Raw genomic sequence first — 12,987 nt, forward strand, 5'->3', positions numbered from 1 at the left:
GAACTTAAGTTTAAACAAACAGTTGTGACAAAGTAATATCGGAAACGTTTCGTTTGACTAGATTCAGAATAAACATGAACGTTAAACGGGCAACGTGCCCTAATAGAAGTGTTTATTTATCAGTAGAAAGAATTTAGCTTTCTGGCACTAATGAAGTGCGAAGAATATCTCTTCCAGTAGCTACAACAGTAGCTGAAAGAAGTATCGAAGCTTCATCAAATTTCGAATATCGCGACCGTGACAGGACCGGTTCATTTGCGCTGAAGTAATGTGAGATTTGAACTAATGGTGTAAAGAGTTTGGTCATTCCTAAAAAATTGATGCACTCAGTGACGATTGACTACGAGAGAGGATTCGGGTTAACTGAAATGTTTGCACAATCGACAGAGGGTTTGGTCATTCCGTGAGAAGAATTGGTTCAATCTCACAGTCAATGTATAACCGGGGATTTGCATCCGGCATTGGCAAGACGAAAATTGAAATGATGGGAGAAACAAAGGCAGTAGAATTGGCTAGTGTGGTTTCCTCTCTTCACCCGAAAACCACAGATGGGAGTGTTAGGAATTCCACGAGTGTTTCCACTGTTCGAACTGAAATGAGCCTAGCAACCTCTTGAGTTGAAAATGGTCAACGTAGACCTAGACATTGCCTTAAATACGAGGTGCTTGTGTGAAATAGATTCAGAATAAACATGAACGTTAAACGGGCAACATGCCCTAATAGTGTTTATTTCTCGGTAGAAAGAATTTAGCTTTCTGGCACTAATGAAGTGCGGGAGAATATCCCTTCCAGTAGCTACAATTCTATTAGTAAATCTAGCTGGGCCGGCCTGAAAGAAGTATCGAAGCTTCATCAAAATTCGAATAGATGAGTTCCATGACACAAATTGCAAAAACTACCAGCTACGAAGACCATATTAGCCAAATACTTTATTCTGGCTTTGCTTCAGTAACTTCCTGACTATCATAAGAGATCCAACGATACAAACATTACGAAGGATCGTCAATCGTTAATCGAGTTCGCACAAAAATAAAAATCTTCAAACAAGAGATCGGCTTTGAATGAATGTTTTACATAGAATAAATCCAAAGTGAAAGGACACTGTTATTACTACAGTGAAAAATCTGAAAAAGTAAAAGTGACTGAAACGAATGGTAGTTTGAGACGGAGAAAAATCGGCTATAAATTATGAAATGACGCGAATTGAGCAGCCAAGCTTAATACTAACAACTAACAACCTTCTCTGGTCTATGCACTGTTCAATAAACAGTGTTCATTGTACACATAAATGCTCAGAAGTTGCTAATGACTTCCCGCATCTGCCATTAATACTTAAAACGGAACAACCATTACCCAATTCTAAATGATCGGTAGATATTTTCATTTGTTTTTATTCAATTTTAACTGGTACGAATTACTGCCATCTATACCAACTTCTTTGAACTTTGGTCAGATGTGTTAGACCAAAAAAAAAGTGAAAACTATACACATTTTTTGTCCACACTCAAATCATATATTTGTTTCTATAGGTATCATGCATGACTCACAACAAACACAATAATTATACGTTTAGGCTTTCGTTACTATGTCGTCAGCTAATGTGTACCGGTATAGCCAATTTATTGCTAGATAACTCTTAAAATTTGCGGTGCTGTCTGCTGAGATACTGATGCATTTTCTGTCTGTGTGGAAGAGGATGCCCCTTGCGAGAAGGATGATGTTCCCTGTGAATCATAATATTATGAACCTTCTTTAACAATCTACCCGGAAATTGAACGGGATTATTATTCGTGAAGTTTGGCTCGCTCTTTTTTTAATGAAATGCCGTCGAAATAGCTTACCTCATCTTCCTTCTTGTTGGTATCAGTATTCAATGTGAATCGATTCCGGAACTGGAGACCTTTCCATCGACTGTCGAAACCTTCAAGAAAGTCTTTGAAGTCCTTCATTTTGAGAGGTTTCCTTTTTGGCATTTTTCTTACAATTTTAATTTCAATTCACAACGAAAACAAAATTTTGGATAATAACGTTTCAATCAAGATTCAACCACTTGAAATTATCTTAAAATATTCTTTATCCAAGCCGCACTTTATCCAATTTCAGTATACAATGTAATGTCCGATATGTTCACATAGTCTGTCTTTTTGTCATTAATTATTCTGTTTTGTTATAGCCACGATTGATTCGAGTTTGAGAGATTCGAGTGTGTTATATTTACTCTCTGTTTTATGTTTCGGGGTCAGTTAAGGCGGACTCGTTAGAGACTTTCGCAATTTTGAGAGGTATTGCACTCTAGCTAAAATCACCCCAATTAAAATATATTTAAAAAGAAGTCATACAAAAACAGTTGATTAAATAGATGAACCCATTTCCAAATACAATATTTACACACAATCCTATCGCATCTTTCTCGCCCGTTTCCACAAAAAGAATAAAGCTAAACCGTTGAATGAAACATATAAAATGACTAAACACCACAAATTGCGCTGCAAATTACTGGGCACGAAACTGTAATGCTGTAAAACCTCTTCGCCAGTACGAAGACACGGTAAATCGTCATCCTGAATGTCGGTAAAGCAAGCTGAAACAATATCACAGAATGTTAGAATCGATTGCCATTTTCATGTTTCGAATGACGACGACAACTCAACTGATATTTTGTATCGATTCCCACTGAACGATCGATATCGCTTCGTTGGCATACATGAGCCAAGACAGATATTGCATCCACGACCAATATTTCGATACCGAGCTAAAATGGACGATTCACTTTCCGTTGATGGATCGTTTACGATATTTGTTACGTTTTGTTAGTGATACCTTAGGTTAATGAATGCCCCCGACGTCATCATCAAAATATAATCGAATGGTACTATGTAGGCCATAGCTAATGCTACCGAGTCGAAAGCGGTTGAAAATAATAGTCCTGGTGGAATAAGTGGTTTCGATAATCAAAGAAATAATTTTTTTTGCCTTGGCCCTTACCACATGAAGTAGCGACATTAATGACCAATATAGATGCCAACATTGTTATTAGAAAAGCGTTCAGCGATTCACGTAATCCGGCTAAGAAGTAAGCTATGACAACGAATATCATCGGCTCAAAAATTAGTCCAGGAATCTAGGAATAATTTCATTAGGTGTCTTCAGCAATAGAGGCCACAGTTGTCAAAATTGTACTAACAAGTGCAATGACATTAGCCAAATAATACAAAACCGTATTGTAGAGTCCTGAACGTTTCTCACGCAAAAACAAGGGGAAACCCTGAGGAAATATGGCCAACACCGAGTACATTGGACCAAAGGTATTTTCCGTTATCATAATAAAGACGGCTCCTTGGACAGATTGTATTCCTCTTTGGGTTAGCTCAGCCGATCCGAAAAAACATAGGCCAGCCATCAGTGCAATAACCTGGTGATGATTCAAGTATATAGAATGTGCAAACGAAACTGAGACGACCAACCGACTACTCACAATTTTCTGTATAATTCGTAATGTTTGTATCGTTGGATCTCTTATGATAGTCAGAAAGTTACGGTAGCAAAGCCAGAATAAGGTCTTTGGCCAATATGGTCTACGTAGCTGGTAGTTATTATAATTTGTGTCATGGAACTCTTCACATTCCATAATGTGCATTTCAAAATTAGTCAAAACGTTGATTCGTCCAGCAAATTCACTAACTGCATACTGATCACATATTCGATTAACTGATTTTTGTGATGCGTTCTCTGACCCGGGTGCGATAGCTAATGTACCAATTAGAAAATCAGCTGGATTGTATGTTTCAGGGCAGATGTAACCATTCCTAAACACAAGAAAGTAGTCACAATCATCACAACGCGACAATTCCTTTTCGGTTGAAAGAAATTTACCCAGCAAAAAAATCTAAAGCTTGATTAGGCGTTCCGATGAAAGCTATGCGGCCATCAGCCAACAACGTCACCTGATGAAACATAGAGAATAGCTGACTAGACGGCTGATGTATCGTACACATTATTGTTGTACCAGTACCAGCCAAAGACAATAATGTTCCTACTAATTGTTGAGCACTGTACGAATCCAAACCAGTGGTTGGTTCATCACAGAATAAAATAGCCGGATTGATTAACAATTCAGAAGCGAATGCTAAGCGTTTTTTCTCGCCACCCGACAATACTTTCATTCCGATGTCGTCGCTCCCGATTCTGTAGTTGGAACAAGCCGTTAGGCCCGTTTTTTCCAGCAGATCTTTTATGAGCTTACATTTCTGAAGCTTCGATATGCGACGATCCAAGCGTAGGTTGGCCTTAATGAGATATGTGACTTGAGACTAGGACATCTTGTTCCTTGTTGGAAAAAGTTACCATGAACGATAGATGCTCCATAACGGTCAGACTACCAATGAAGAGGTCGTCCTGGTACACAAATCCACTAATGTCATTCATAAATGGTCCAATCTTTCTACCATTTAATAATATGTCACCTTGAACGGTTACGCCAGCTGTAAAAATGGTAGAACAAAAATGGTTTCAATTACGGAATGTAAAGATGCATTGAATTACCAAACGTACCAGGATTGCGAAATGACAGTGCTGACATCAATGTGCTCTTACCAGAACCACTGAAGATAAAAGAATGTTTCAATAGTTTTTATAGTACGACTGTGATCTGTTAGTTTATTGTGATTGAGTGGTACAAGAACGAAAGGTTGACAATATTCCAAATGACCCTCCTCATACGTAAATTCAAGCGAACATTTATTTCAATGATTTCTTCAATTCTTGTAAGATCTTACATTGTTCCATACAAACGGATGGTAATATTCGAGCGTTATTTTATATGGATTTACCATATAATTGATGAATTACCGGTAAAATTTCCCGATATTGGTAGATATTGCTCGAAATTGAGTTAATAACGGTAAAATACTCCAAAAGGAAAAATTCCATTTGTAATCCAGGGATTGGAATATATTTCCCCGTTTACAAACGGCGAGCTTAGCGTTCCCTTTTTCTTTTTAACTTAGCAGTCACCAAAAAGGTTAGAGCGAAAGAAAATGTATTTTTAGTAGTGAACCGCTCACATATATTAAAACAGATTGGTCCTTAAGCCATCGAATCCTAACCTTGATCCCATTAATGCCATCAACGTTCCCGGCTGAATAGCCCCACTAGAGTTGTTAATTATCCTCTTCAGGCGGCAATTATTGGTCGATCGGTCCAAATTTGCATAAACACTGACATCTCGCCACACAAGCGTGCATCCGTCTGATGGCGCCCATTTCGAGTATCCGCGCAACGGCATTTCAATCTGATCATTTTTTACATTTGCCGTCATGGACTTTTCCACAGTTGAACTTCTATCAATGTTTGGCCTTTCTGTCGAAGACGAGTCACTACTGAATGCAATAACATCGGGAATGGATTCGGAACTGCTACTGCTACGTCGCGACATTTTATTTAATTAATGATTTTAACGACAACGAATTGAAAACTATCTTCAGCACATCATGACAACCGAATCTCGACTAACGTTGGCGAGGCGATGTGATACCCCTTGAGTCCCCTTTGCATTTGGAAATTAAAACCACAAAAATGAAATCTAAACCGAACTGTGTTGGATCGCATAGCATACAAGACAGATACAAAATGTTCTGCCGTTTCGATTGAGACAACACCAATGGCTTTTAACAGCGTGCAATGTAGGCATGTATAAATTGTTACACTGTGTCGACTCGTACACAGTTTTTGAATTTTATATTATTGCCATTGAATAGAATTGTATGGCTCAGTACAACACATAACACAGTGCCTGCATTATGTTCATGGAGTCCATTATCACTGAAATTTGATCATGTGTAACAGGGAATATCGACATTACGATGAAACCAATGAAACGCTAGAAGTATGTAAATAGACAAATGGTTTGAGACAACAATTCAGTTCATCAGAGATTTGAATGCTAATGCCTATGAATTCGATGAAATTGTTTTATGACGACACATGTAATATGGGAATTACGAAAAATGTTTATTAATGTAAACAATTCAAAAGTCATCCTGCTAACCAGAGGGTCGTCTCGGTTCTCTTTATATCTGGTCATAGTTGTAGCTCATGTTGCTCTACGTACTTGGTTCGTTCAAATTCTATGTTGACTACGTGTGCTCTATGTTCTGTGACTACAACGACACTTAATTAAGGTGAGACTCTAAAAATTTTGCTTTATTTCCTGGTGTGAGCTGATAGTAGCTTCCCTAAAAAGGAGTGGAGCGATTGAGACTCCCATCATATTTCGGAATATTGTTTAAGCGAAAACGTGTCAACAGACGTAGGGGACTTCTGAGTTCCGCTGACAATTCAAAATCGTCAAAATTAGGTGAGTAGTAAGAAATAACTATCGAAAAATGGATTTTGAGGAGACGTAAATCGGTGAATCGGTTAATCCAAAGTGCAAGTGATGATTAATGATCCTTATCAATGGTACGTTTAGTGGGTTTAGGAAAATCGACTTCCTGAACTTGTCAAAATTTCGTAAAATATATTAATTTGCTCTTCGGTGAATTTTTGGCAAGCATAGGAAGTGGACTTTGCACGAATTGACCCTGTGACGTAATCAATCTCGCGTATTCTCCTTTTTATGTATCCCCTCGCCTGAAACCGTTCTTTTGACCTTAAAAGTATTCTAGAGTTGTAAAAAAATCTGGATCGGAATGGGTCTGATTCTGTTCATTAAGACGCCCAAGAAAACAATTAAGAATCTGACGATCTGTATTAGTTTCATAGGTTAAATCTAAAAATTATTCCCCTCGTGAGATGGTAGTAAGTAGTGACAATGTCCGCCAGTGACTATATTTGGGAAATCGTTTTCCAGTCTTTTCTCAAATTTTCCCAAAAAATATTTTTTTTTTGGAAATGTCCCTAAAAATGTCCCTGATTCAATCCCACAAAAAGTAGCTTTCTTTTGCTCTTAACAAAAAAAAAACAGTCTGGCAAGCAGGACTGATTTCAAAACCATTTAATTTATAAAGTTAAACAACCGTAACCACCAAAAATTATGTTTTTAAATTTGCTCATGACAAAACTAATATCTCGACAAAAAGGTCAAAATAAAAGTGTAATAATGGGTTTCAAGCGATTTCTATCTGTAAAAACATTTCTCAAATTTTAACCGAATGAACACCATTATTACTGCAATTTTCTTTCAGATGGGCTAAGAATAAACGTCTCTTTAATTTCCATTGTTAACACAAATTCGGCAATATTTAAGACAACAATAAAGAATAAAATGTACCGAGAAAAATAAATTGTCATTCGTGTATGTATATGCAATAGATTATAACGAAATTCAGCTTTATCTCATCACATATTAAAACATGCATGTATGATGTGAGCTGCTCTATTATATGCGAACATTCCAGCGGTTATTTAAAATATGCTTTGACATTTTTACACCGCATATGAGGTGAGGTTATCCAGCTTGCAGTCGAGTTGATTTTGTTAACTCATGAAGTGATTTAGAAAAACATACAAATCCGATGATGATGGAACTGGATGCTTGCGGTGTATCTGTATGAGAATATGGCTTTTTCTGACCTGTGGAGAAAGTAAGGTTAATAACACCGCACTCCTAAAAAAATTGTTTAAAGTGTGTGGAATGTTTAACCTAATTTTATCCACTTAGAGTGACAAAATGACAGTTTGTTGACGTTTAGTTTGAAGACAATTCAGTGAAGAAAATTTCTACTCAGGGGAACAAAATAGAAATTTTCTCACTCGCAATTTTTACTTTGTTTTTGTTTTTAAAATTTGTATATGTCACTCTGTGGTAAGACTAACATTATGTATCAGCTCGGAGAGGGAGTTTGGGTCTATCTTTGCATCAACATATAAAAAATGATATGCACCTGTGTCCAAATGTTTACTTTGACGAGTTGGATTACAATCCGCGCCTTCGGCTAAGGGCCTATTTTTGGAATTTTTTTTGGAAACTTTTTCCAAAATTTCCAAAAAATTGCCAAAAATTTCCAAAAACTGCGAGGTCCAAAAATCGATTTTTCCATAATTTCGAACTGTTTTGGTAACTCCGGAGCTCAGCATTATGTTTTAGCCGGCTCTCAATGATTTATGTTTGATTATTGACGCTCTCATCTTTCAAATTAATCGTGAGTCAGTTAAAACGCAAGGCTGATTCAGCGGTTGCCAAAACCGTTCAAAATGGTGGAAAAACTTGGTTTTTGGCAATTTTTTTTGCAAAATAGGCCTTGCTTTGACGAGTTGGATTACGATCCGCGCCTTCGGCTTTTAAACATTTGTACACAAAGTAAACATGTGGACAGGTGCATAATATTTGTTATAATGAATTGATTTTTTCGTTTCGTGGAGACCACACCGCAAAGGAGAGGAAAAACCGATTGTTTTCTCGCCTGTGTTTTGAAATAGTTGATTGTTCAACGATGGAAATAAGTTAGAAATTGCAATTTTTTCCCGAGGTAAACTCAACGTTTTTCACAATAACGGCTTCCAAAGTTTGAAAGAAATTACTATTTTCTCACCTCATCTGAAACTTTGTTGTTTAAAACGTTATGTTGACACCGTGAACACCAACTTTATTCCCCTCGGTGAATAACAGACGATTGTTAGCTACGGTAACCGTATGATTAGATTATATACCAATTTTTAAAACACTAACAAAACCAATATTTGAACAAACGAAGAAAAAGATACAGCTGGACTATATGGTTAAAAGATCTCTCGGAATTATCCGTTAGCTGAATGAGCATTACATAAAAGAATACAAATTAATTTGATTTATTGCATTTGTAACCAGTCGCAATGCTTACATTACGTAGGTTATTGGATTAATGGCCAATTAGAAGGTGCTTGGTGATAAACTTAATTTTTTTGGGCACACGATGTTGTTTTTGGACTTCAAGAAAGAAAATGGGTTTTCTGTTCAATTTAATTAAATTAATTTTATTTGCCGTGCTACTTTATTGAGAAAAGAATCCGAGAAAAAAAAATTGAATGGGAAATTTTATGTGTTGACATTTTCCGATATAATGGAAGCAAAAAGTTTTTGTTGCTGTTGACCATTGGCAACATCAAAAAATCCAAATGCATTTCCATTGGATAATATTGTTGACGGAGTCAATTCAACTCGCCCGATACCTTTTTCTATTAATTTTGCATAATAATAGGAATAGTTTCGCATAATTCATTCAGAGTTATATTGATTTTGTTGCTGGTTTTACAATAAAATGCGCTACACATAAAAGATCGTAATAATTTAAAACGCATTGACCAAAACGGCAGATATTTTATGAAAGTTTGTTTTTTTTTCTCGTTCAATATTCAATGTTGGACAAGAAATTCCCTGCATTATGTCAGGGAAAAGAAACAAATAAAGTGATTTCGATTATGTCATTTCGTATGTCTTTAGAGATTTTTTTTTTTTTGAAAAGTGACAGTTTTTCTTTTGAAAATCGAAAATGTTACAAATAAATTTGAAATAAAATTTTATTTTTATTATTATGTTTAGCATCGATAATAATTTGAATAAATTTTAGTTTGTCATTTGGCGGTGTTTATTTGGTAAGAATAAAGTATTGTAACATTTTGATGTGGGTCAATTTCTGTATCAACAAAATCAGCGGAGATTTCTTTGTTTTGGTCCATTGTTGAACGACGATGACCTTATATCAGTTTGAGATGTCTTACTGTAAGCTTTTGTTTTTCGGAAAACTTTTGTTTCTTGTCAGAATTAAGTAATTCGTTATTTTTATATTTCATTATTACCATCAACGTTCTCGAAATGCATTGATGTAATGTGAATATTCAAGTGGGCTTTGTTTGCATAACAAAACTTCTTTGGTCGAAAAATGGCAAAATGCATGCTATTAAAAAAGTTGCATTGGTGGGTAGTAGATGAATAGACAATCCTCCCACTGACAAAAAAGGATTTCAAAAGATTAACTGTGGCGGATAATTCATCTCCGAGCTGTCGTTTTTCTCATCATACTGAAAAGAGGCTATTTGATGGCTGTGTGTTGTCTATTTTTGATGTCGCACTGAATATGTAATTCGAAATTAGACGTAGAATTTTTCTATGTTATCGCCGATCCTGTTGTAACGACATATTGTAGTTATGTGTATCGTTCTACATAATATTAAACTCACCACAAATTCGCCTTACTTGGGACTCGTGTGTTAACTGTAGTGTTTACATACTTTTGTAGCTGCATTCCCCATAACATGCTGCATGTCATTTGTGAAATTTACCAGAATTTTTCGATTTTTTTTTTGTAAAATGCCAAGTTTGTGAAATTTTGCCTTTGTGAAATTTTGCGAAATTTCACCAAATCCTTAATACATGAATTTTGAAAATTTCACAAAATATAGGTCCTGTAGCGTAGCAGCACGCTAACACGACATGCAGCTGTAATCTGACAAATTTTTACTAGGATATTTCTTGTTAAGACTTATGGGAATTTTACAGTTTTTGACGAATTCTGGGACGATTTCCCAATTTCTCCCAAATGGAGACAATGCATTCTATGGGTCCACAAAAACACTTTGTCTAAACGATCTATTAACATGCCTATGACCCGTATTTATATTAGAATTTAAAGTTGAAGACTGGAAACAAAAGTACCACCCCTTCCGCTTTAGATAACTCTTCCACTTCAAAAAAAAAAAGATTTTCAGATAGAAGAAACGAAAGACGAGAATGAAGAGGGTGCTAGTTTGTATAACACTCACCGAAAATCTGTTTTATTTTGTAAAAAAAACTTTTATTGAAATCACTCAGGTTACATCGTGTTTGTGTAATCTAGAAGCAGATTCAAGTGGTCAGCTAGGGTGCAGCTTTTCAAACTTTAAAAATGTCTTTATTTTGTTATGGAAAGAAATGCACTACTAGTGCATAGGCAGAAGAAACAATTTTTGGAAAAGAAATAAAAAAAACTTCCAATGATTGAACTTAAAGAACTAGGACTATTTACACAGCGAAAATCTTATTAAATCTCGAGTGCAGAGTTTGTTTTTCCTTTAATGTTGTCGACTTGGTATTATAAAAAATGAACAAACAGTTCATGCAACCGATGAGACATTGAAAAAGTAAACACTAAAGATGAAGTTCTCAATATTTCGCCAAGCATCAAGAAACAAAGCACCTCCTACTCCTATGCATATCTGATGGGAATTCAATCGCCTAATACGTCAATAGTATTCCGTTATTGAACAAAATACAAATATTTAAATTCAACACTTCAACAGTATAAAAACGGTATTGGCATGCAAACATCCCACAACCAGATATACACAACCAGATAAAATGTAAACAATCTTGTGCAAGCAAAGTCAATGGTAACATCAGTCTCAGTCTTACATAACATTTTTTCCAGTTTATTCGTCGTGCACACTGTTCCCTGTTGAACAACTTCTAAAACTGGAATATATCTTATAGTCTTCGTGTCGCATAAAAAAACCTGATTCTCAGAATCGAGACTTTTATTTTCTGAGGTCAGTTTTGCACATTTATACGCGACGTTGTTCTTACTGAGAGAATAACAAATAAAATTGCAGCAAGGTTTTTTTTATCTAACCGCATCATCTCGAACATTTAACTCTTCATATATGCTATGTCTAATATCTCAACGACCATGTGCACACGTACAGTATTATACCACTGATTGTACGTATTAATACGGAATTTCGATATAAATTGAATTTTTGTTTGTTGTATTCAAAGTTCTGATTGAGAAAAAAATGTGTTATACACAAAATACCGTTGAGGAATCTGTGGATAGCTGTTATGAAATTGCAGTTAATAATGACCTCCTTAACTCTTTAAAGTTCCGTACTACCGCAATATGCCCGATTGCCCGATCTACTTATTGATTAGATAATTCTAGGAATATGTTTGGCTATAATCTAATGCTATTACTGGTTTACGTATAGAATAATATCATACATTTAGAACGATCTGTCGGTGCTTGATGATCAGCGCGTATAATAAACAACGAAATGAATAGGCTCAGCTTGTTAAAACATTAAACCACAGAGCGATTAAACGGTAAATGATAAATGGTAATCTGTCTTTGCACAATTTGTTTAAAACAATTTCTAGTTTTGCTGAAGAAAAAAAAACTTTTTCTGAACAAATTATTTATGAATTTAGAATGTCTCATAACGTCCGCTCGTTACAACGGAGAGAAATGGAATGTACGCTTGAAATTAGCGAAATGTATTATCAACCACGAATTATTAGATTTAATATTTTATTGATCATAAATCGCTAATTTGGTACGTACCGTTAATTTTTGAATACCAAGGAAAAGGTGTAATGACCAACCATTTCACTTTTTTTTGTCTAATAATGTAGATTGGCAAATAATTTATAATCGGAAAAAAATTCCCAATTTAGGTAATCCGTTAAAATATCGACACTTCTGCCTAGGAAAGTTCTTCGATTGTTGCCACATTCATCACACTTTCACTATAAAAAGAACCTTTAATATATCGGAACTTGGAACCCAGCCGCTTAAATAATCACGTAATTTTTGGAGAACCTCTTTGATGATGAGTACACCGTCTAATATCACGTTAAATTTTGATTACAAGCTTGTCTTCCTTTTTGAACAGTCCTTGAAACCTCATAGTTTATTTAGAACTAAATCAGTTGCAGCTGTGGCTACCGGTTGCGGTCTGGAAAAATGCTGATCACGTCTTGAAACATCGTTCCATTACCACTTTACCCAAAATAATATTACCATCTCGATGTACTCCACCCATACATTTTAAGGTCCATTGTCCATTGTCTGCAGTTTGAGTAATCATGAATTTTGATCAATGAATTTTCTCGAAGATCTAAATGGACAGCGAAATGGAGAGGTCATGTGTATTATTAGTATTTAAATATTACTTTTCATAGTAAATTGCAATTTCATTCAGAAAGATCCATTGCCATTTGTTACAAGTTTGACCATTCGCTTGATCGAGTTCGTCCAT

At 35.6% G+C, this 12,987-nt stretch overlaps 1 protein-coding gene across 1 annotated transcript; it reads right to left on the reverse strand.

The window, feature by feature from the left end:
• Positions 1-1,981: 1,981 nt before the first annotated feature.
• Positions 1,982-5,559, reverse strand: LOC119070485 (protein scarlet). Its single transcript, XM_037174838.1, has 10 exons — positions 5,106-5,559; positions 4,552-4,601; positions 4,345-4,481; positions 3,874-4,286; positions 3,476-3,806; positions 3,185-3,412; positions 2,986-3,121; positions 2,821-2,926; positions 2,652-2,752; positions 1,982-2,581 (listed from the first exon to the last, which is right to left on the reverse strand). The coding sequence occupies exons 1-10, from the start codon at positions 5,432-5,434 to the stop codon at positions 2,397-2,399; spliced, it is 2,016 nt and encodes a 671-aa protein (XP_037030733.1). The 5' UTR covers positions 5,435-5,559; the 3' UTR covers positions 1,982-2,396.
• Between the last annotated feature and the right edge of the window lie 7,428 nt (positions 5,560-12,987).

Source organism: Bradysia coprophila, assembly GCF_014529535.1.
Source record: "Bradysia coprophila strain Holo2 chromosome X unlocalized genomic scaffold, BU_Bcop_v1 contig_79, whole genome shotgun sequence".
NCBI lineage: Eukaryota > Metazoa > Arthropoda > Insecta > Diptera > Sciaridae > Bradysia > Bradysia coprophila.